This window comes from Barbus barbus (assembly GCF_936440315.1).
Source record: "Barbus barbus genome assembly, chromosome: 23".
Classification (NCBI taxonomy): domain Eukaryota; kingdom Metazoa; phylum Chordata; class Actinopteri; order Cypriniformes; family Cyprinidae; genus Barbus; species Barbus barbus.
Window position 1 is genome coordinate 15,252,176 of NC_136751.1, and position 23,244 is coordinate 15,275,419.

Consider the following 23,244-nt stretch of genomic DNA (forward strand, 5'->3'; position numbering starts at 1 on the left):
AAGGAACCTGACCAGTGCAGGACAGGTTCACTAGGGATGGGTATTTTGAGTAATTTTGTTGCTGAGTATTCAAACACAAAGTAGTCAGTTACTTGAAAATGTTAATTCAAGTTGAAATTAAGTTATTTAAAGTTGAAATATGACACATTTGTCAATGTGAACCGATCTGATAGTGTTACCAAGTTTCTTGTAAAGTTCTCATCCAGTGGGGTATGTCATGAAGCATGTCAATATAGTGCTGCAGGGATGATGTGTTTTTATAGGCCAACCCAGTAGTTGGCATCACAATGGTTCCCTCAACAAAAAGCCAATAGCATTTTTCCATTGGCTTTTGGGTTGCAGAAAATAAACGATGACAAACAAAGGTTTATGATCCCTTTTTGAAGCTTAAATACAATCAGTAGATGTACAAAGCCAAAGTTAAGATATAACTGACCTACATCATGGTCACATGACTTCAACGCCACTGCCATTGAGTTTCTGACAACTGTTTCAGTCCTTATTTAAAGTCTATTCATTATTTGTGCAGTTCACCGTGGCCAATAAAATGTGCAATTCTCTTTAGTAATTCAAAATGAAAGAAAATAAGTGGACTTGTTGATTTTAGAGTAACTTGGCCATTTTTATGTTTCTCTCCTCCTTTTCCCTCCTCTGTTCCTTCCTGTCCCTTCCTCTCAGGAGAAACAGGACAAGACAACGTTGTTAGCAGAGATGGCAAATCTGAGGCAGAACAACCAGCGTCTGCAGGAGGAATCGCACTCAGCCAGTGAGCAGCTCCGCAAGTTCAGTAAACTCTTATCCTCTACCATGCCCGAGAGGAAATGACTGTTCCCTTTCATTTGAGAGAAGATGAGATTTGCCTAATATGGCACGTTCAGTGCCAACAGCTAATTTACTTCACAGTCTCTTATTGTCCGGTACATCCACTGTCCCGCTCTCCCTCATCTAGGCAAGTCTGCCAGCTTTGTCCTCACCCCACACCAAACTGTGAGCTTTACGAAGTGTGACGGAAGGAAACCGAAAGAGTTTATGCAGGTCTGCCCGATGACTTGAGACTTTAAAGCTTTAACCTAAAGCCGGTACAGAAGTACAAATGTCTATTTTTAAACAAACAAACAAACCCACGATTCCTACCTTGAAACGAGCGAGCTCCTCATCTGATCGAACTACTTTCGGAACTATTTTCTCATTGTAGATTTATTTTTGTACGCGACGAGTCGACACTAAGCTTGAGCCAGTAAAACTGAGAGACGCTAAACATCAGAGAGGCCTATTTACTGCACAGTCAGCTCAACAGCCAAAAAAAAATTGACACTTGAGCCACGTGAAATCCTACCTTTCCCAAAACGTTGAGAGAAATCGCGGTACTGTAATTATGACGAAAAAGGAGCGACTGGCAGATAACATGTCACTGTAAAGTACAATTCTACATCGCATAATCTCATGTTCAGATACATTGTGTTCATATTTATAGTTCAAATCATCCTCATCTAAGCTGATTTATCATCCAACAGACTTCCTGTAGTGACTGAAACTCTGCAATAATGGCTCTGTAGATCTTCACGTCTCCAGAGATGGAGAACCGCCGCCGCATTCTGACCAGTGATAGCAACCACTACTAAAACTGTGATGTCACACCCAAGTCTTTGATCGTTTCCTCTGTGCATGGACATCGGTCAGTCTTTTAAGTGACAGCGTCATGTGACAGGAAATGCCACTTGATCTCTTATGTATGGTTTTGGCATAGCACTGTGTGTAAACTTGGGCTGTTCTGTCAGATTTCGACACTGTATATGTATATGCAAAGCCGACACTAAGAAACCCTAGTCAGCTGTGTTCCATACAGACTCTATTTTTCTATTTGCATTTATTTCAGGTTTATCAGGTGAAATGACTGTTGGCAATAGATAGCTGTTTTCAACTTCTAGACAGTTCATCGTGTTTACATACTAAGACGATCCACGCTGTACTCGGTTATGCTCTCTAACTGGAATAACAGTCAGGCTGGATCGAATATGGTTTATCATGTACCCCATGTTACTCTGTACATGTCTGCCTTAAAGTGGTCAGCTGTGACCAGTGATGTGTTGTAACTTACGACTCATATCAGCTCTCTCCATCCCTTTAACCTGATTCGACTGGAAAAAATATCTCCTCCTCTCAGGACCCGTAAGCTGCCCTCTCGATGACCTGATATCTATTCGTCTCTGACCTATTTATTCACGTCAAAACAAAAGCACTGCAACAGTCGCTTGACTTTATATTGTATTAGTCATCATAGCTAATATAAGTGAAAATATCATGTGTCTGCTCTGCTCAGTCACACAAAAACAACTCCATACATGTTTATGACAGTAAATAGCACTGTAAAACGCAAAGGTTTTTGTTTATTTATGGGGTGAGAGATACAAATAAGACCTGGCATCATTCATTGCAGCTGTTTTAGTAGTGTAATTGTACATACAGTGATTTTATACAAAGCTTTGAGCTGCTGATATCTATTGTTATATGTTCTCCCCACTATAAATTATGAGGAAAAAGGAATCGTCCAAGCAAAAATTTAAATTCTTTTACTCACCCTCATGTTGTTAAAAACAGGTATGACTTTATTTCTTCTATGGAACACGATAGAAATTATTCTGAAGAACTAAAGTGTATTGGTTTCCATTGACTTCCATTGTGTTGGTCAAGTTCCACAGAAGAAAGCAAGTCATACAGGTCTGGAACAACATGACAATTCATTTTTGGGTGGACTGTACCTTTAAATAAAAGTCTGTATACATGTTGGAAGCTTTTATTTATACATAATCACTCTGGACTTGTGAAATCAAATGATCAGAATGATAAGCTCATTTGCCCCATGGTTTTAGATCCATTTTTACAGTTTTCTCAGATTCTCATCTCATTGCTGTGACTACAAGAACTTCACCCACTGTGTGTTTTTCTGTCAGTGAAGTAGGAGGTTTTTCAGACTCACTCAGTTCTGGGTTATTGGGGGTCATATCTACACCATGGATTGTCTTATGATTTCTGTTTGTTTGATAGTTGGGTGGAGGTGTTTTATTAAGTTCTTTATTTTTAAAAGGTAAATATGAGTAATATACTTGTGAAAAACATCTGTGCATCTGTGTTGCGCATTCTTAAATCATGGCAAATTATATAATCCAGCTGTAATATTTGAAGGTTTATTTTTGTGTGTAATATTTTGACTATTTATTTTGATTCTTTTTGTTCTTTTTTTTTTTAAATACGGAAAGTCAAATTCAAGGTGAAAATTACAAGATTTGGTAACATTATTGGAGGGTACTGAGTTGATGTATTTTTTACTTTGTCCTTTATATTGTGATTCATGATCTTTTTGTACAAAGCTGATTTTACGCTTTTTTTTAAGAAACTTTATTGTAATTCATCTTTTTTGCCTCCGTTTCCATTAGCTTCATGCATGAAACAGTGGCTCTAATGCCTCGATTAACTATTGATAACTGATCAATCTTTCAGTTTCTTTTGGGGATGTTGTATCAATGAGTGTACATTTAATATGTGTAAATTATGTTTTCATTATTTTCTAAAAAATATATTAAAATATTTCATAATGATAACATTCTTGGCCATTATTTTATTTGACTAATATTTTAAGCTACACTGGAAGAGCAAAGATGTACAAATGCTGGTTTGTTAGTAATTTACACGTTATGTTGTTAAGTCTGTATCCTTGACGGGTTCACACTATGAAGAATACAAGTCTTAGCACAAAAGAAGATATTTTGAAGAATACTTATTCAGTTCAAACTCTTAGTTTTAGTTTATAAGGCCTGTCATGGCCTCGCACCTCAATACCTGGTTGAGTTAGTGCAACCATATGTTCCTGTACGGCCTCTCAGATCTAGTAATGATAACTTACTTGCTTGTGCCCAAGTATAAACTCTCTACCGTGGGTGGTAGGGCTTTCTGTATTATAGGCCCTAAGTTATGGAATAAAATGCCCCAAAACATTCGTGCTGCCTCCTCTCTCCAGACCTTAGTCTCAACTTAAAACTCATCTTTTCACTTTGTTCTGTGAATAACTGATTTACCTCCCTGTCTCTGTTTCCCAACTTTTGTTTGTATGTTACATGGCCACCCTCTTGACATAATTGATATTCATCATCTGATTGCATGACACCTCGTTATTAATTATCTATAGTTATTTGTTGTAAACACCTAACTTGTCTGAATGTCCTCTCTGATTGTCTGTTGTATTTTGTATTTATTTTGTGAAGCGTCCTTGGGTTCTTGAAAGGCGCTATAAAAATAAAACATTATCATTATTATTATTATTACATAAACGGAAGGAATACTTCCATGCCGAGCCGCAGCTGCCACCACAGAGAACAACAGCGCCTCCCACTGGAACAAAAGATTGTCGGGTTGACTGTTGTTACTTCCTCCCTCTGCTGGTCGTAAATGCGTATAGCACGATAAATAGAAGGCATCCCTAATTAAAGGTGAGAAAATCTGTCAAAATTGAGAAACGATTATTACAAAATATATAGGCTTTACATTTGGTGTATTAATGACAATATTAATAATTAAATATATTAATGCATATATAAACATAAATAAAAATTTTATTATTTCCCATAAAAGAATGTTTCTTTTTATGTATGAATGAGAGACAAAATCATTGTGCATGTATGAAGCTTTTAATGCGAGGATCATTACCAGGGTTGCCAGGTCCACGTAACAAAACTACACCAACTAGTACTCAAAACTAGCCCAGTCGCATTTCAGGAGAAAATGGCTATCAAAATTGTGTTCTAGGGGGTCTAGGCCTCCCAGAGGATCCCGCCTTGGTTGAATCATGTTCCGGACTAAAAAAAAAACATCAGTATAAAGGTATGGCAACTCTGATCCTTACATAGACTCTTTTAAATTGTTGTTTAAACACAGTGTTCTAAACAAACATGAATTAACAATATATTGTTAATTGTACTAATGCTAATTTAAAATTTATTGTATAGTGTTATGTTTTTTTTTTTTTTTTAGATATTTTTATGGACTTTATTCATTTTTTATATATAGGACTGTAGAGAGAGGTGACAGGAAAGCACTGGGAGAGAGGGGGTGGGAATCGAAGTCAGATCACCGTGAGCTGTATGTCGATGCACCGACCACGAGGGTATTGGCGCCGACGTACAATATTATCTTAATGTAATATCTAGTATTTTTGTGACCCTGGACCACAAAACCAATCATAAGTAGCAGGGGTATATTTGTAGCAATAGCCAACAATACATTGTCAAAATGATTGATTTTTCTTTTATGACAAAAATCAAATTAATTTTTGATTAGTAATATGCATTGCTAAGAACTTCATTTGGACAACTTTAAAGGTGATTTTCTCAATATGTGTATATATTATTTTTTCTTTCCTTTTTTGCACCCTCAGATTTCAGATTTTCAAATAGTTGTATATCAGCCAAATATTGTTCTGACCTGGATGCCTTTAAAAATTCAATAGGCTACTTAAATTATAAAGCCATTTTCCCCAGCAACAGTTAAATAAAAAAATGTCCAACGTCAATATGAGAACCAATGAAGCATGTTTTATTTGATCATCAAGGTAACAAATGGAAAAACAGTTTCCGTTCAGTGTTTTACTTGGTAACTGGTTCACAACCCTGACCCACATCTGATCACACCTCTCACACAGCTTCCGTTCAGAGTTCATTTCTTGGTAACTGGTTTACTGTGTCACCGCCACAACTTAACACCTCTCGAGTCGAGGCCCACTGCTTCCAACCACTACACCCAGGCAAGGCAGCACGGGCCAAATTTGTTCACTAGATTTGTGCTACCCTGTCAAGATTGTGCTACCTTCTATTAAAACAGCAGTACAATTCGACAAAGAAAAATGCTACCTATCAAATTATGGTTTAAACCTTATCCTACCTTTAGGCTGATGATACACTTAACAGCTTTTTTGAGCAGTGTTGCTTGGGCACTTGCCCACCGGGAATGGGTAACAAATTTTTATCTGGATACTTTAAATTGGTCGTGGGCCCTGTGTCTCCCCTGGTTGCCTGTTGTTCACCTGTTCCTTTGGGGATCATCAGCGCTTTCCGATTGGTGGTTTATACATTTCTACCAAGTAAAAGGCCAGGTTGTGTGCTGTGACATCAGGGATGCCAGGTTTTCAAAACAAAACCCGCCCAATTGCTACTCAAAACTAGCCCAAAACTCGAGATCACTGCAGAACAAAAGATCCAGGGAGCAGGGCTGGATCCACATCTAAGGGGTGGAGGTTGGTAGGGTTAGGGATGGAGATGGGTGGGTTTATGGATCAGGAGGTGGAGACGGGTAGGTTTAGGGGTGGAGATGGGTGGGTTTAACAGCTAGCGAACATTGAGCGCCTGTCCCTTTAAGATGACGTGCTACCTCAGCCAGAATGACATCACCATGGCGGAAGTGCAGTCAAGAGAGGCTGCTGCAGACTGTACACCCCCCCATTACAAACCTGAATAAAAGAAATGTGAAAAAGACGACATAGCTTTTGTTAGTTCGCCACGCACAAGTATTATAAACATCTAGCGACTTCAGATGCTAGAGTAATGATGGCAGAGTAATGGCAGGTGGTGTACCGTTAGGTTACGCGGCTGAAGTGTTGACAGACGGAGTTTATTCAGTGATTGCATGATTAATAAACAGTTTAGTGACTCCAGACGGAATGACGTAAACAGTGTCTATTTTGCTCTTGGAAGGTGCAGAGCTATTACAGACGTTCCTGGTGTAAACGTTATCTAAATTATTTTTTAACAAGGTAAATCGCTTTATTAACGTGAAATGCGACGTTTTGAACGGGAAAAGTAACTTAGTGTTTGTAGAGTAAAAGTCGTCTCTGGTTCGTGTTTACGAGGCAATTCAAGAGGACCTGACACACCTCAGGCTGAGTAACGTTAACACCTTAGTAAAGCATTCCCCGTTTCGTTAGGCTCTGAAATGTCTTATAAATGAGTGTATTATCCAGCATCAGCGCGCGCTGCACGGTAACAATAGCTGGCCGTTCAAACCACTGACGTGTCATTTGGCGTGCGGTCAGTGCCGAAGCTGGAGGGACACGCCTGTCGCCGTTGCTCCCAGCATCTTTAACCGGGAGTCAGCCGTCAACGCCCCGTTAAAATGTCAAGAACCGGCCGAAGATCCAAAGCTTTGCACGTTAATAACGGGCACGCGCTGGCAGGATGCGATCCGCGGAGAGCTGCGCGTGTGCGCGTGCTGCTGCTGTGTCTCTGCGGCGCGCTGTCGCTGGCCATGATCCTGGCGCTGTATCTGTCTGCAGAGCCCTCCAGCAGCCCACAGCAGCATGCTGCACATCTCGTCAGGGACAGGGTGAGTTGACATTGAGCTGGAATGAGTTCGTGCATTTCCACCACGTTACGACGAGTAGTGCAAAAATGTTTTGACACAAAGATAAAAGAATTCTGTTATTATTTACTCTTGAATTATGTAATTCCATCCTCATGATTGAATTTGCAAGGTTATTTTAGTTAACTAAAACTATTAATTAAAATGTTATTTGAAATGAAGTTAAATAATACTAAAATAACACTGCTTTTCTTACATGGAGGACAAAAGTAGATGTTAGGCAGAATGTTCACATTGCTGTTTTCAATAAAGCAGATGGGCATTTCCAAAAAATAAAAAGTCACCATAAAATAGGCAAATTGTGCATTGTATTTGCACACAGTATGATATAGCAGCACACAAGTATGGACTACCTTTATGGTTTTATATTTGTCAGTATGTGGGCCTTCACAGCTCAATCTGCTTAATTCCAAACTGCTCTAATACACCCACTGTGAAGTGTATAGTAGTCCCGAAGACCTTGATTAGCTGGTTCAGCTTTGCTTTGCTAGGGTTGGACCTAAACTCTGCAGGAAGGGGTCATCTCAGGAGGAGTATTGGACATCCTTCTTAGACGAGATAATTATGAACATGTGCTCACCTCTTCCTTTTTGCGTTATTTCTGCAGAATGCCCATAAGCCAAATAAATACTCTGTGGCACAAATAAAGAAGTTTGCAGCCCAGGTGGATGGGCATCGGCTCTGGGAGACTCACCTGCGGCCCCTGCTAATTGAACGAGTGCCCGGGACTGCAGGCAGTCAGACCATACGGCAGGTAATGCGTCAGCCTGAACAATACATGTTCTACTGCTATCTAAACATCTTCAATCACAGCTGAAAATGTACTCACCTGCAGGCCATCCAAGTTGTAGTTAAGTTTGTTTCTTAATCTTAACAGATTTGGTGAAATTTACCATTACATCACCTGCTCACCAATGGATCCTCTACAGCAGGGTTCCTCAAATCTTTCCCTGGAGGTCCAATCTGCTACAGAGTTTAGCTCCAACCCTGATCAAACTCACCTACCTGTGATTTTCTATTGATCTTGAAGACTCTGATTAGCATGCTCAGATGTGTTTGATTAGGGTTAGAGCTAAACTCTGCAGGAATGGTCCAGATTTGAGGATCCCTGCTCTACAGTGGTGGTGATGGCGCAGTGGATAAGACACATGCCTTTGGTGTGAGAGACCCGGGTTCGAATCCACTGTGAGACACCAATGTGTCCCTGAGCAAGACACTTAACCCCTAGTTGCTCCAGAGGCGTGCGACCTCTGACATATATAGCAATTGTAAGTCGCTTTGGATAAAAGCGTCAGCTAAATGAATAAATGTAAAGTAAATGTACAGTGAATGGGTGCCGTCAGAATGAGTTCAAACAGCTGATGAAAACAAGACAGTAATCAACACAAAATTTGTAAGAAGTAAATGCATCATTAAGATGTTTTTAACTTTAAACTTTTGCTAAAATATGAGTCTTCTGTTCATTACATTGCTTTCTCTTGTGAAAAAGTCATCTCGTATGAATCACGAAAGATACATGCACAAATCAAACACTATTTTACCATTCTAAACAAATACATTAGTGGATTTTGATGGGAAAGGACAACAGGGGATGGTCTTTTTCGGTGACGAAAGCATTATTATGGACTCATATTTTGGCCAGAAGCATTGGTTTAAAGTAAAAAAAAAGCCTCAATGATGTATTTATTTCTTACAAACAAGCAGCTGTTCACATCACAAAATATTTATTGATAGACTAGGGTCATGTGGATTACTTGTTGATTATTGTGATGTTTTAATCAGCTGGTTGGACTCTCATTCTGACGGCACCCATTCACTGCAGAGGATCCATTGGTGAGCGAGTGATGTAATGCTAAATTTCTTCTACATTTACATCTTAGATGGCTCTCAGGGCGAGTAAAATTTCAGCAGTTTTTTTATTTTGATTGAACTATTCCTTTAAGTATCGTCTTCTGAAAAGCATGCAGTAAAGGTCATTAAAGTTATCTCACCTCTTCCAACTACAGCATATCTCGTCCCAGCTGGGTTCACTGTCAGCAGGATGGACGCTGGAGGAGAATTCTTTCGTTTCATCCACCCCAAAGGGTAAAGTGACCTTCACCAATGTGCTAGCAGTTCTGGACTCCTCGGCTCCTCGGAGGCTGCTCCTAGCATGCCACCATGACTCCAAGATCTTACCTGCAGACCCTAAAAACCCCAAGCGGGTGTTTGTGGGTGCCAGTGATTCAGCCGTACCCTGTGCTATGATCTTGGAGCTGGCCACTGCTCTGGACACACAGCTTAAAGCCCTAAAACTGCAGGTAGATCACAATCATGAAGAAAAGAGTTCTAGATGTTTCAGTGCTGAATCAAGCCTAAAGTGTGTGTACACCATTATGAGTCAGAGAGATGGTGTTGGTGTGGCATAGTGTCAAAACACATCACAGACTACCTGCTTCCTCTCTTTCTGTTTTTCCTCTTCAGAGGTCTGCGGTGACATTGCAATTGGTGTTTTTTGATGGAGAGGAGGCATTTGAGGAATGGACAGAAACAGACTCTCTCTACGGTTCTCGTCATCTGGCTGAACTTATGGCCCGTACCTCCCACCCTTCTGGATCCACCAAAACCACTCTTCTCCAGGCAGTGGTGAGGTTGTGTGCACTGGGATCAGTCTATCTGTTTGTTTTCCATATATTATGCTGTGTGAGTACTGGCAAAGAATATTTATGGATGAGAGGTCTTTAGTTCAAGGTATCTGAAGGTATTTGCCTGTCAAATTTAATGGTTTTTAATACCCTTTTCAAGATGTTTCAAATATTTTAAGACCTTCTCATAATTTCGATTAATCATTCAATACAGGTTCATTTCCGTTCATCATTAAACCTGGATACATCAGCTACAAAACTAATTGTATTCATACATATTTATTTATTTAGTCATTTAGCAGATGCTTTTATCCAAAGCGACTTACAAATGAGGACATAAGAAGCAATCAAAACCAACAATATGAATACATATGAATTAAAACAACAACACAAAAACAACCTGTGCAATTACATGAGATAAGTATAAAAATGTTTTTAATGAAAGTAAAAAAAAAACTCATGTTTGACAATACTTTTTAACTGTATAATTTTATAAAAATATAATTGTTGTTGTTGTTATTACTTTACAGTATCATAATAATATTACAGTAGTAATAGCCTTTCACTTTATTTTGATAATAAGTATAATGAATAATGAAAGGGAAACAAACAAAAATACCTTGGTAAATTGATGTATAGTTTATTATAATTACATTCAAACATGATATACACTATATTGCCAAAAGTATTGGGTCACCCACTTCTAATGAACAGGTTTGACTACTTTAGTAATTTCCATGAGTACAATGTTTAATGTTTAAGCATATAATGATATTCTAGGGAATTGTGTGCTTTTAGGACCCTTTTCTATTCTAACCTGACAATGCCTCTGTGTATAAGGCAAGGCTAAAAAAGAAATGAATGATTCAGTCAGTGTGGAAGAACTTGACTGGTCTGCAGAAAACCAAGTCCTAATGTCAGCTGAACACCTCTGGTGTTTTTTGTTTTTCTTTTTTTTTTATGTTGAATGTCTCTATTTTCCTTCCAGGATCTGTTAGTCCTGCTGGACCTGCTTGGTGGCCCAGAACCATTGATTGTCAATCACTTTGATAACACAGCCAGATGGTTTGACCGACTGATCGCTGCAGGTATAAGTTCAAAACAAACCAGATTGGATTGCAGGCTAAAAGTGCATGACGTCAGCATCCGTCTCTGTTTCTCTTTCAGAGAAGAGACTCCACAAACAGGGTTTGTTGACATCGCACCCTTCAGAACAGAGTTACTTCAGGAAAGATTTTTATCTTGGTCCCGTCCAGGATGATCACATTCCATTTTTAAACAGAGGTCAGTAAACAGTCAGACAACATGCACTACTATTCAAAGGTTTGGGGTCAGTAAGAGTTGATCAAAAGTGGCATTTATAGCTTTACAAAAGATTTCTATTTCAAATTAATGGTGTTTTTTTTTACTTTTTATTCATCAGAGAATCCTGAATTAGCATAGTTTCCACAAAACTATTAAGACGTACAGCTGTTTTCAACATTGATAATAATACAAAACATTGATAATAATAAGAAATATTCCTTGAGCACCAAATCAGCATATTAGAATGATTTCTGAAGGATCATGTGACACTGAAGACTGCTGTAATTCAACTTTAACATCGCAGCTATAATTTACATTTTAATATATTCAAATAATCAGTAAGTTCAATAAATCAGTTATTTTAAATTGTAATCATATTTCACAATATCCATGTTTTTTACTGCTGTACTGCCGCTTTAATGATAAGAGACTTTTTTTGAAAAACACAAAAAAAAAAAAATGAAATGGATCAAACAAGTTCTGTTTATACCCCTGGACCAGGTGTACCTGTGCTTCACTTGATCCCCACACCGTTTCCTGTGTTCTGGCACACACTGGATGATGCAGAGGAGAGGATGCACAGGCCCACGGTGGAAAACCTAACTAGAATCCTGGCCATCTTCGTGGCTGAGTACCTGAGCCTATAAACATAAAATAATCATCCTACAGCGGACGTTTACAGCACATTTAGTTCAGTTAAATGTGTGATGTAGGAGCTGATAATAATAATAGTAATAATAATAACAGAGCCATAGTTCAGAATGACCAAAGAGACACACAGTATAATGTGTTTATTTGGAGTGTGAATGGTACATGCTAAAGATATTCCTATATTTTTCTGCTGAAACGAGCCATGTCACAATAGGACAAACACTCATGTTACGGCAGCTGTATGAGCCATAATTTCATCCTTTAAGAGACTGTTAGACCATAAGTTTGTGATTTCATATCATTCATTTGCTATGACTCTGAAGTGGAACTCAGAATGAAGTTCGTTTAATGACTGTTTTCATGTAGTTCATTAATCATCATTTGCACAGTATTTGCTGATGAACTGCATTTTAAAAGCTGTTCATTCAAGCTGCATTGGGGAAAGGCAGTGGAGGTGCACTTTACAAGAAGGTCTGTATGCAAGACTTTGAGAGACACTTGTTTTAAGAATCTGTGAGTCGTATGTGACCTGAGAGAGATGGATCTTATTTTTTTAATTTCTTAGTCATTGAGCTGTTACCATTCTGAGCCTAAAGACCATATCAAGGGTCTAATGGATATTCGTAATAAACCGAAGGAGACACTGGATTTGAGTCTGTTTTTTTTCTCCTATTTTTGTTGAAGTTTAGAATACACTAAGATTGATACTGTGTTGTGTTAAAGCCAATTAAAATCTGTTCTGCTGCTGTATTTATATGTTACTCTTTTGGGTCACAAAAAGAGCTTTTTTTAAAGCCAGGATGAAACGGAGATAGTGACATATCTTTTCTTCTGCATTGTGATGCATGTCCGAGTGAAATGGATTACTGAAAAAGAGGACAAAATGATTGGAAGAGTCGGCATACATCACCAGATGACTGACATTTTGATTAAAAAAAGAAAAAAGAAACATATGCATGGATGAATTAATCACAATAAGATCATTAACATGCATTTAGAAAGTAGAAAGGGAGAATTGTCATTTCATGCAGACATTCTACAAAAAGAGGAAAAATGGAAGATACTTTAGCATTTTCAATTCAAACTTTTAAATAGTACACAAGTACTTGCTTTCCTGAAATGCAGTATGCACTTAAGCACAAATGTTAGGGTGCACTATAAACTTAACAAACAAAAAAAAAGCCAAAATGGCAATTGCTGCCAAATGTACTGATGCTCTGTTTTGTGCTTAACAGAGCTCAAGATTGATTTTGTAAGCCAAGGTGCTGTAAGCCATTTTGCTAACCTACGCAAGACTGTCAACCAACCTCACGTCAGAAAACACAACTGCATAAAAGCCTAAAAAAAAAAAGTAGGCATATTCCCCTTAGTCTCTTTTATGCTGCTTACAGAGTCTAGGGCTCACACAGAGACAGCTGTGACTTACAAAGACACTTATTTCAATTATATTGTCTTGTCAGGTAGAAGAGACATATGTAAAAAAAAAAAAAACAAAAAAAAAAACAGCACCTTTAAATTGCAAAACATAGGGTTTTTTTACCTGTATTCCATATCATTGATTTCAGTAGTGTGCTGGTCCCAGGTGGCGGAGAGGGGGCGGGTGGGCAGACAGCTGCTGGGAGCAGGAAAAGAGTCTGCTGGGACTCGCTGGTGGTGAGAGCTCCTCATCAGAGCTCAGGAACGCTCCTGCTGAGGTTCTTCTGGAACACAGGAATAACTCGGATATAAATCCTAAAATATGTCAAACTGAGATCAAACATGAATATGTAAGTGGATTATTGAAGTTAGAGATTCTGAATTCTTTTGGTTTGTGACTCATCCAGCAGAGAGCAGCATGGAGCCAATGAAAGAATGCAACTGCTTTTCATTAAAACCATCTAAAGCAGTGGTTCTCAACCATTTGGATAAGGATTTTTAATATTTTTATACTCAAAATTCTACCCAATAAAATATTTTAGTTTGCCATAGAAATATGTATATTCATTATAAGAAGTGCCCATGATTTACAAGACTTTTCCAGGCCTAGAACTAAAAAAATTGTTGTCCAAGGGTGTCAGTTACAATAAGTATATACATTTTTAGTTGATTAAATTATTTAATGCTTGTTTTGTCTTATTTTAGATCATTTGAAGTCATCCTGAAGCAAGCCCCCTGGTTGAGAACCACAGATCTATAGCCAAACATTCAAGTCTGTCTGCTTAAAATGTAATTCAATGTGTTATTTGCAGTTTCTTATTTGTGAAAATTACTAGCCATTTCTGAGTGAAAACTCTTCATTTTGTTCCAGCAGGAATCTATCATGTTGTTGCCCTGGTGTATGTAGAGTGAGGTAGCGTTTCTTACCCCTGACGGCTGGTTGCAGCTCTGTCCCGCTGTCGACGGTTCTTGAACCAGTTGCTGACTTGTGTAGCAGTGAGTCCAGTGGCTGCAGCCAAATCTCGTTTCTCTCGTGGCGAGGGGTACGGCTTTCTGCAGTACCACTCTCTCAATACACTGCGAGACTTTTCCTGCGAGCAGAGGATGCAACCGAAAGCTCTTGAAATATCTCCCAAAAGGAAACAAGATCATTTTGAGACTAACACACAATCATGCCCATTGATTCTACACCAAGAGATTTAAACACCTTGAAGCAGTAGCTGGTCTCCTCTCCATCCCAGATGGTACGAGGAAGAGGGAACTTGCGGCGGATGCGGTACTTCCCCACGGCCCCAAGAGGACGGCCCCTCTGCAATTCAGCCTCCATGTAGTGAGCCCGGAGCCAGAGCTGCTGGAGGAGAGGGTGACTGCGTGGGGAGAATGCATTCCCCTCTAACAAGGCGTAGAGCTCAGCAAAACGACAGTGGTGGAAGGCGACCGCAGCCTGCGCTTTCAGCACGCTCTCTTGACTCTGAGCCATTCCCAGATACACACTGGACGACGAGGAAATGGAAGTTAACGAGCATAAGAACGAGGACAAGCGATCCATGCTTCCACTCTGGAGAAGAACCTCACAAACACAGGCCACCTGTTCTGGGGAGAAACCCATCGCCATGATCGGAACAAGGATGGTGGAAGGTCCCACAAGGGATGATGAGGAATTGGTCTGCAAAACAAGTTGTAAATCGTCCCACCTAAAAGTCCATTCGAGGGACCCACAGGACAACTGAGACCTATTTCAAAGCCAATAAGGACAGCAAGCTCAACAAGAATACTGAAACCTGCTGAAGAAGAGTGCAAAACTAAAGTACCTTCTGATTTGAATGCAATGTAGAAACTCTCAGGTAAAGGGGATCTCACAATAGCCTTTTTGTTCTTCAGTGACGTGCTAGCCAATAAGTGCAGCCGATGAGTGTATCAGCTTTTTTGTTTTAGCAGGTTTTACCTTCTCCAGCCACAAAGACCCGCCCAGACAACTTGGTACATGCAGGTAATCGGAGAGCATAGGGGTTAAAAAAACAGACAGGCACCAACACACACGCACACACAAACCTTTCAGACTAAGTGTTGTTTGTATTTGTATCAATTACCTGGGGAAGATGTCAGGTGCACAAAGGAGCTTATTTAAATATGAAGGCAATGTTATTTCCTAATCAAATCATGGTGCAGGATTTGTTAGACAATTTGGTTAGAGATGGCATTGCGGAAATATATATAGACCATATATGCTTGTAATGATGTGGAAGAGAACGACAGATGATTTCCTTCTGGGTGAAAAAAAATTTTCATAGGCATTTTGCTAAAAGTGCTTCACAAATAACTTGAGATTAATTTCAAACAAAAAGCATTCAGATAGCATTATATGTTTATTACATATCACAAAATGGAATATAAAAAATAAAATAACTAAGATACAAGACACACCTCTATAAAAAGAGGCGTTTACAATAATGACAAAAACTCCCTTTACTAAATGAAATGATCAAAAAAAAAAACTTTGGTTTGATCAGCTGCATATATTTCTGTTTGTACATGAAAGTGAAGCGAAAGTATTAAAGAGTGAACAGAACATACAAATATCTCTACTGACTAAAATACATGTGCATTAACATTGTAATCATTACATTTTGGAGGAGTAATAGCAATACTCAGGGACAAACACATACACACACGCACAGATTTCCTTACATTCCAAAAAAGTTAAAACATTGTCCAGGTGCTTGAAAGAAGAAAAAACAAACTTTGGCAAGTCGATGAAACAAATCCTATGTAACGTGTAAAATACAAACACTTTCATAAAGAAATCAAAAAGATGCTACACACATAGCAAAATCTTTTTTGTGTTAGATCACAAAATGGAGTGTAAACCTAAGCTCGAATGAGGGAAACAGCTTTAAGGTTGAATGACCCCGAAATGATTGATAAACGCATTAAATATTCTTAAAAAAAACAGAGACAGGTATACTTAAGGCTAGAGTGACTACTAAGGAGTGTGCACCAGTCAAAATCTCACAGGCCAAGCCTTATTGTAGTTGAATGGTTTAGAAATAGTACCAAATTTTGTGGGGCCAGAAAAAAAAAAAATTTAAAAGCTCCATGAATAAAAACTATAAAATGTGCAAAATATACAGAGTTGTGCTCTGCGATAAGCAAACCACTCTGGTAGTGATAATGACCTGTTGAAAACGTCATACTTGTAGCTTTGAATAACCTAAATTGCATTTGATAAGAATTAAGCAGGGAAAGGGCAAAAACAGACATTTCCTGAAGCTATGTGGAAATTCTACAATTAAAATATTTGATTTTGAAATATAAAAAGACCAGATAAACAATAAAAACTAAATTCATTTCACTGTATATGGAAATTGGAAACATGATGGATTTGTAGTGTAAGAAGTGGCTGTTTTAAACAGTAAACAAATCTCAAGGTTCATGTAGAACAGTTGCATAGACAAATATTCAGTACTTCAGTTCCCTTCAAAGCCTATTAGGTTTATGCACAGTTTTATTAAAACAGCACCTGAACTTTGCAGTGAGGATGCAGTATATCAAATGAAGCCGTCACAGGCACATTTAAAGGTTAGTTTGTCAACCAAGTCTTATCTTCCACCCAGTGTTGTGAGTTTACTGAAATCTGATTTCCTTCTCCTAGTGCAGGGTGCTGTTGGTGCATCCAGGTATCTTTGGGAGCCACCTGTGCAGGATGTCTGACAGGATGTCTAGCTCGTGTTCAGACTCATTTCATACTTCGAGTTGACTTATTTCATTCCAAGACACCAGTTTTGTGACCTGCATAAACATGTACCTCTATTATATTGTCACTTAGATGGAAACCTAATATGACTTGTTTCTTTTCTTAAAAGATAAAAGTACTTGTCAGAGTCATTTAATCTATAAAACTGAGAAGTAACAAAAATATAAGGCACAAAAGAAGGCATTCCTACATGCTCTTCACTCCTAGATAAAACAACTTGATTGCCTCTGACATATTAGTGCCTTTTTACCACTTAGGGTGTCATGCAAGTCCTTGTAACATGCCTCAAGCTCTGTGTATCATCAAAACGGCAGTTCCTTCCCTCTACTGTAGTTAAACCTCTATGGTCATGCCCTTGCTAAATATATAGTTTTCACAACTGAATTCCATATATAAAAGAGAGGTTATTTTCTACAATTCCATTATTAGGTTGAATACTTCCACTACTTAAAAACTCCATTTACATAAGGAAGAGTGGAGAAAGACTCCAAACCTCTGAGGTCATAAATCATAGTTTCTCTCACTTCTGGAACATGGTCGAATGCAAGTCTTGCAGGTTGAGATTTAACATTAACTGCATCTAGTAGTTTGTCAGAAGGACTGGCGATTACAAACCTAGATCATCATCCACAGGGACAGACTGCAGTTGTGTCAGAATTTTCGAGTCCCCATCCATGCCCTCCACCTCATCCAGCTGAGAATCTCTCTCCACATCTTCACCTGGAGGAGTGCCCAACAGGAGGGACTCTCCTCCTGGCAAGCCTAACAAAGCGGGGTCCTCTGGAAGATCTCCTTTCCCACGCAAGTCAAATAACGTCAGACCAGCAGAGGAGGACAGCGGGACAGGGCTCCAGGCTGTCTGGGAGAGTTGGTGGCCAGTTGCCACACCGCTACATATTGGACTGAGCGGGAGCATGCTATCAGGGCTAAGGGTCTGCTGGGATTGTAGAACACTTGTAGAAGTGGGAGTGCTAGAAGAGTCTGGGGTGTCAGGAGAGGCTCCTGGGGTTGGGTTGGCAATTGTTCCTGGCTCAGGGCTGCAGTAAAGTGTAGAGGAGCCAACAAACCCCAAAGAAGATGATTGTAGTGTATTTGAGGTTTGAGCAGTGAGTGAAGGTGCTGGCTGATTCTCAAGTAGATGTACAGCTGAGGTTTGAAGATCAAGGGTACTTGAGACCGAATTGTCTGGGACGGACTTGACAGGCATGCTGGCGAACTGGATGCCAGCTGGGATAGTGAGGATAAGTTTGCCATTTTGAATACTTAGGATGGGGCTGCCCCCAATGCCACCTGCTAGTAGGATGTTGCCTGGAGATGAAAACAGAATAAATGCATTTCAGAACCACACAAGCAACTGTTTTCCACTCCTGATGAAATTATATTTGTGACCTACCTGGAGAGGCAGAAGGTAGCTGAATCACCCCAGAGTTGAGAAGTTGAACACCTGGGATGGTACCAGTAGGGACACTCTGAGGAGGCCCTATTGGACTAAGTCGTATCGGTCCTTGGGCAACACTCAATCCTGTTCCAGATCCAGATGTCAGAATCTGGAAAGCACCTCCAGGGGATGGAATGGAGAGAGATGGTGTTGCTGGGACCACCTGAGGAAAGGTCAGGGTTCCAGTTGGAGTTCCCGCAATGGATGACACAGGCATAAGTTGAGGCAGTGACAGGGGGACCAGCTGAGGTTGGCCCGAGTCTTTGGTTTGGGATATGGGCACAACTTGAGTCGGCGAGGAGATGGGAATGACTTGTGTTCCCATGGAGGTCTGTATCTGTGTAAGTGTGGCTGAAGTAGATTCGTCTCCTAGCTGAGGTGTAAGTACTTGTGTAATTTGCCCATCAGCCATCTGGGAGAGTGATAAAGCACTACTGGTGCTTAATGTGTTCGAGCCATTTTGGGGCTGTGCTTGCGCAAGTCTTGGACCAATGTGCAAGGTCTGTGTCTGAAACTGAGGAATGGGGACTTGGGGTAACTGTGAATTGACCGGGGAGACTGGAACAAGCTGGGGGCAGGATGACACTGTGGCCCCAGATGGATGCTGCATCAGTTGAGAAACTGGAACGCCCTGTATTGATGGAACCACCTGGGGTAAAGACAACACCTGAGGGCTAGAAATGGAGCTGCGAGTAGGTGACTGAGACTCGGCTTTTCCTATTACAACAATTCCAGGTGGTTGTGTGGGCTGTAGTGGCACCATGGGACTGGAGATGACTGAACTCATGGAGCCAGCTGTTGATGCAGGAATACTATTTGGGAACAGTGCCACCGAAGAAAGAGACGCGGGAGAGATGACAGAAGCAGAGATGGTGGGTGAGGACATTGAGTTTGTAGGCAGTGACTGAGTGTTATCTGGATTCTTCAAGGCTTCTGGAAAACTGATGAAATCCAATGGGGAGACGTTGCTGCTGGCTGTTTTTGCATCCTCGCTAAGTGAGAGAGGAATTGTGCTAGTTAGACTGGCTTGTGGATTCAGAACCACAGTGGGCAGGCTGCCTTGGGCCTCTATATCACTGATGCCCCGTTCATCTTTGGGGATTACTTGAGCCCCATTTAGTAGCAATGGTGCATTAGCTGTAACAGGACTGAGAGTGACTGTGTGGCCATCGCTTAGTGTCAGCCCATTGATGATGACCCCTGTTCCTGCCCCTGAGAGTATAGGGCTCCCATTGAGCAGCAGTGGATGAGAGCTTGTAAAGAATCCCCCGGTGCTGTTGAGAATAAGCTGACCAGTACTGCAAGGAGCACCAGAGATTGAGATAAGAGAAGCATTGGAGCTGCCTGTCTCTTGAGCAGCTGGTTTGTCAGCAATATCATCCAGATCTCCCTTGCTGGCTTCATCTTCTGTACTGTGGTTTCCATCAGATTCACTAAAGAAAAGACAGAAATATTACATTTGGTCAAAAAGTCTAAATGTAGTTTCCATGAATGTCTATCATTAATCATCCAAAACATTTTTCACAGCTGTATCAATAGAGGAGAAACTTAAATTATTTACAAACCAGATCCAGTGAAGCTTGTGGTTCAACAGGAACCAGCTACCTTGCAGTGCATATGGTCACTGACACTCTTGTAGTTGCAAACATTAAAATTCATTAATTTTTTAATTAAAAAAACATACATGTACATTATTAATGGCTGCTGAATATTGTTCTAACATCTGAAGCATAATTTTTAGATCAATAAACATATACTAGAAATCTAAATTGTATTTTTCCATTCTATTATATCTTGCTGATGATAATACACAGAATAGGCATCTGCACAACATACATTTGCTTTTGGGAACAAGCATAATTGATATCATAATAACATTTAGATATTTTGGCTCCATTAATTCATGCCTCATGCGTAAACCACATTTAACGTAATTATACTTGATAAAACCTTTCCAAAATATTTGTGATAATTGTAGTATGAACATAGTAAGTGTCTCTTTTTGTAGATAAACAATTTTAACAACATTTCCCTAAGTATGATATGATAACAAAATGTGATAGCAATTATATATAATGGAGGCAGCAGATTCAATGTATAATTTCATTGAATTGAAAGAGGGGAAAACACACACACAAAACTGCAAAAAACTACTGTCTGATATTTTGCTAATGATAAGAAATTCTAAAACAAAGAAATTCCTAGATTAAGTGTGGCTTACCTCTCCAAGTACTACACTAACATCTTAATGGAGCTTTTTTTTTTTTTAACCAATGTCCCCTATGCCCTGAGATTTAACCATCCATGGACTACAGAAAGACATTGTGGTGCAGGAGTTCAGGAAACTTGAGCCACTCCTGGCGCCCCTATCTCACATTTCACAACAAAGCAACATGCTTTCAGTCGTGTTTTCTAAGACCTTGTCATTTTCACTTGTCAGACACTTAATTTAACAATTATCATTCTTAGCAAATATTTACCAAATGTTTTACTTTTTACGTCTGTATCTCCCATTTGTGCTAAAAAAAAAAAAAAAGTTTCCTATGTTCAAGGGTTAATCTATCATCTGGTACACACTAGCCTTTATGAAGACTACCTACTGTGAATGTAACAGCCTCTATCAGACCGGGCAATCGGTTCAGAATCTGTCAAGATGTTTAGTTTACGCACTCGTTCTAGTGTAAACCTCGCACACAATAGCGGTTCATTTACTGCTCTCTTCTCTCAGTTTGCCTCAAGAATGTGTCTCGGGCCTGAGACGAATCACTGTTCGCTTGATAGATGAAGCTTACCTTTTGCTGTTGGTACCGGAGGGGGTCCGATCCCTCTGTCGGCGATTCTTGAACCAGTTGCTGACTTGAGTCAAAGAAAGTCCGGTGACTTTAGCTAAATTCTTCTTCTCGACCGGAGTGGGATACCTGTTGATCTTGTAGCATTCCTTCAGAGCGTTGCGCGACTTCTCCTTGAAGCAGTACACCGTCTCCTCTCCGTCCCAAATAGTTTTGGGCAAAGGAAACTTTTTGCGCAGCCGATATTTATCCACGGCGCCTAGACTGCGACCCCGGGACCGCTCAGCCTCCTTGTAGCGCGCCTTCAAGTAGAGGTCTTGCAGGAACCCATGGTTACTCGGGTGGAAGTCATGACTGTCCAGGATGGCGTACAACTCGTTGAACTCCTCCCGGTGGAAAGCGACCAGAGCCTGGGCCTTCAGCAGGGTCTCGTTGCCACGTAGCAGATCGGCCGAAGGAGGGATAGTGGAGAGGAATCTCCACAGGCGATCCACATTGCCCGCTTGCAGGAGCGCTTCGCACAGACACGCGACTTGATCGGTGGAAAAACTGAGCGCCGAGTTCTGGAAGCTCTGGAGCAGTTGTTCCGAAACTTCGTCCGGATCCGACTCCTCTTTCACTTTGGCTTCATCTTGCGTGGACTCCTTTGGGCCGTTTTCACTTTGTTCTGTGGACTCCAAAGACAAGGAAGCCATTTTTATTTTAACTTTTTTTCCTTCAAGTTCCTCCTCCCTCCCCTTCTGTGTCTCTCTCCCATTCTCCCGCAGGCGAGTGTGCGCTGCTGCAGAGCGAGGCGTCACGCCCCTACGTTTCGTCAACCTCCCCCATCTAGACATCCACCACAGGCCTGCTGCATTTCAATCTGGCTCCTTCATTACCATTGTGCAATGATTTTTTTTCAAACCACATTTGTTTTACATTGAGAAACATACACAAGCCTCACACGTTTTTGTTATCGCGTTCAACTGCTTTCAAACTCAGCGAGGACATGAAGATTTATTAAGACATAATTTTGTTATTAATATTTTTATTCCATCCAACAACATATTTTACAAGTTGTATGTATAGTTTCATACAATGCTAAAAACTTAAATGACCAGGGCTCTCAGTATATATTTTGGAATTCCTTTACACTTTAAAAGTTTGTTAAATCTATTGTGTAAATATGTATCTATCTATCTATCGGCCTACCAAACCCATTCCAAATTATGCATTGAAACTTATTGTAGTGAACCCAAGCATGTCTTTAAGTCTTTGGTAAATTTGAAGGTCAAATTTTGACCTAAACCATATTTGATTTTTCATTGGTTTGGTTTAGTGTCGGTAGGAGACTTCAACAGATGCTGTGAGATGTCCTGCGTTATAAAATGAAACCAACATTGTTTGTGTGCGTGTGTGTGTGTGCGTGCGTGCGTGCGTGTGTGAGGTGTGTGTGTGTGCATCAAAACTTTGCATGCTGGATGGACAGGGAGAGTAAGGGTTTAAATGTGAAAGAGGACACGCACACCTGGAAGCAAAAGGACAGAATGAGATGAGGCATAGCTCTGTACCTCCATCTCATCCCTTTGCAAGAATGTAAACTTTGTTTTCAGGAAGGCGGGAGATCAGGCTTTAGTCTGTCACCCCCATCCTATAACTTTCTATCCTCTCAGCCCATAACCCCTAACCCTTTGATCTTCTGCCTGTGCACACTTGCCTTTTAACATAACCAGTCATGTTTTGCAGTCAAGACATCTGAAAATGAGTAGCAGTTTTCAGAATCACTGTATTTGCCACTGCAGAGATAGTTAAATGTGCTTGGTTTTTAGCTCTTATCATGTTGTATTTATACATTTATATACACTCTAGCAAATGTGTATTTAA

At 40.0% G+C, this 23,244-nt stretch overlaps 4 protein-coding genes across 5 annotated transcripts in view; 2 read left to right on the forward strand and 2 right to left on the reverse strand.

The window, feature by feature from the left end:
• Window positions 1-3,599, forward strand: part of LOC306843168 (signal-induced proliferation-associated 1-like protein 3) — a 106,431-nt gene extending 102,832 nt beyond the window's left edge. For both annotated transcript variants that reach the window (XM_079374467.1, XM_079374468.1), the window contains exon 22: window positions 679-3,599. In XM_079374467.1, coding sequence (XP_079230593.1) covers window positions 679-825 — 147 coding nt within the window. In that variant the 3' untranslated portion in view covers window positions 826-3,599. The remainder of the gene's footprint in view (window positions 1-678) is intronic.
• A 2,841-nt stretch (window positions 3,600-6,440) lies between these two features.
• Window positions 6,441-12,630, forward strand: LOC306842980 (glutaminyl-peptide cyclotransferase-like). The gene is made up of 7 exons (XM_079374221.1): window positions 6,441-7,368; window positions 8,012-8,158; window positions 9,411-9,704; window positions 9,868-10,029; window positions 11,017-11,116; window positions 11,196-11,312; window positions 11,835-12,630. Exons 1-7 carry the CDS (start codon window positions 7,159-7,161, stop codon window positions 11,978-11,980), a joined length of 1,176 nt encoding a protein of 391 aa, XP_079230347.1. The 5' UTR covers window positions 6,441-7,158; the 3' UTR covers window positions 11,981-12,630.
• LOC306842982 (homeobox protein six1-like) lies at window positions 10,652-15,774 on the reverse strand. Its single transcript, XM_079374223.1, has 4 exons — window positions 14,608-15,774; window positions 14,328-14,491; window positions 13,525-13,684; window positions 10,652-12,850 (listed from the first exon to the last, which is right to left on the reverse strand). Exons 1-3 carry the CDS (start codon window positions 15,013-15,015, stop codon window positions 13,546-13,548), a joined length of 711 nt encoding a protein of 236 aa, XP_079230349.1. The 5' UTR covers window positions 15,016-15,774; the 3' UTR covers window positions 10,652-12,850; window positions 13,525-13,545.
• On the reverse strand, window positions 15,750-22,106 carry LOC306842979 (uncharacterized protein). Its single transcript, XM_079374220.1, has 3 exons — window positions 21,385-22,106; window positions 18,548-20,025; window positions 15,750-18,462 (listed from the first exon to the last, which is right to left on the reverse strand). Exons 1-3 carry the CDS (start codon window positions 22,074-22,076, stop codon window positions 17,762-17,764), a joined length of 2,871 nt encoding a protein of 956 aa, XP_079230346.1. The 5' UTR covers window positions 22,077-22,106; the 3' UTR covers window positions 15,750-17,761.
• Window positions 22,107-23,244: the final 1,138 nt, after the last annotated feature.

What these genes read in the sequence shown, in the direction of transcription:
- LOC306842980 (XM_079374221.1), top strand. Translation starts at nt 7,159, where the DNA reads ATGTCAAGAACCGGCCGAAGATCCAAAGCTTTGCACGTTAATAACGGG. An exon ending in CACATCTCGTCAGGGACAGG is followed by an intron (nt 7,369 to 8,011) that starts GTGAGTTGACAT and finishes TTATTTCTGCAG; the next exon opens with AATGCCCATAAGCCAAATAA. An exon ending in TTAAAGCCCTAAAACTGCAG is followed by an intron (nt 9,705 to 9,867) that starts GTAGATCACAAT and finishes TTTCCTCTTCAG; the next exon opens with AGGTCTGCGGTGACATTGCA.
- LOC306842982 (XM_079374223.1), bottom strand. Translation starts at nt 15,015, where the DNA reads ATGGCGATGGGTTTCTCCCCAGAACAGGTGGCCTGTGTTTGTGAGGTT. An exon ending in AGACCAGCTACTGCTTCAAG is followed by an intron (nt 14,492 to 14,607) that starts GTGTTTAAATCT and finishes CTCTGCTCGCAG; the next exon opens with GAAAAGTCTCGCAGTGTATT. An exon ending in GCTGCAACCAGCCGTCAGGG is followed by an intron (nt 13,685 to 14,327) that starts GTAAGAAACGCT and finishes CCTGTGTTCCAG; the next exon opens with AAGAACCTCAGCAGGAGCGT.
- LOC306842979 (XM_079374220.1), bottom strand. Translation starts at nt 22,076, where the DNA reads ATGGCTTCCTTGTCTTTGGAGTCCACAGAACAAAGTGAAAACGGCCCA. An exon ending in TCCGGTACCAACAGCAAAAG is followed by an intron (nt 20,026 to 21,384) that starts GTAAGCTTCATC and finishes TCTTTTCTTTAG; the next exon opens with TGAATCTGATGGAAACCACA. An exon ending in GCTACCTTCTGCCTCTCCAG is followed by an intron (nt 18,463 to 18,547) that starts GTAGGTCACAAA and finishes TTTCATCTCCAG; the next exon opens with GCAACATCCTACTAGCAGGT.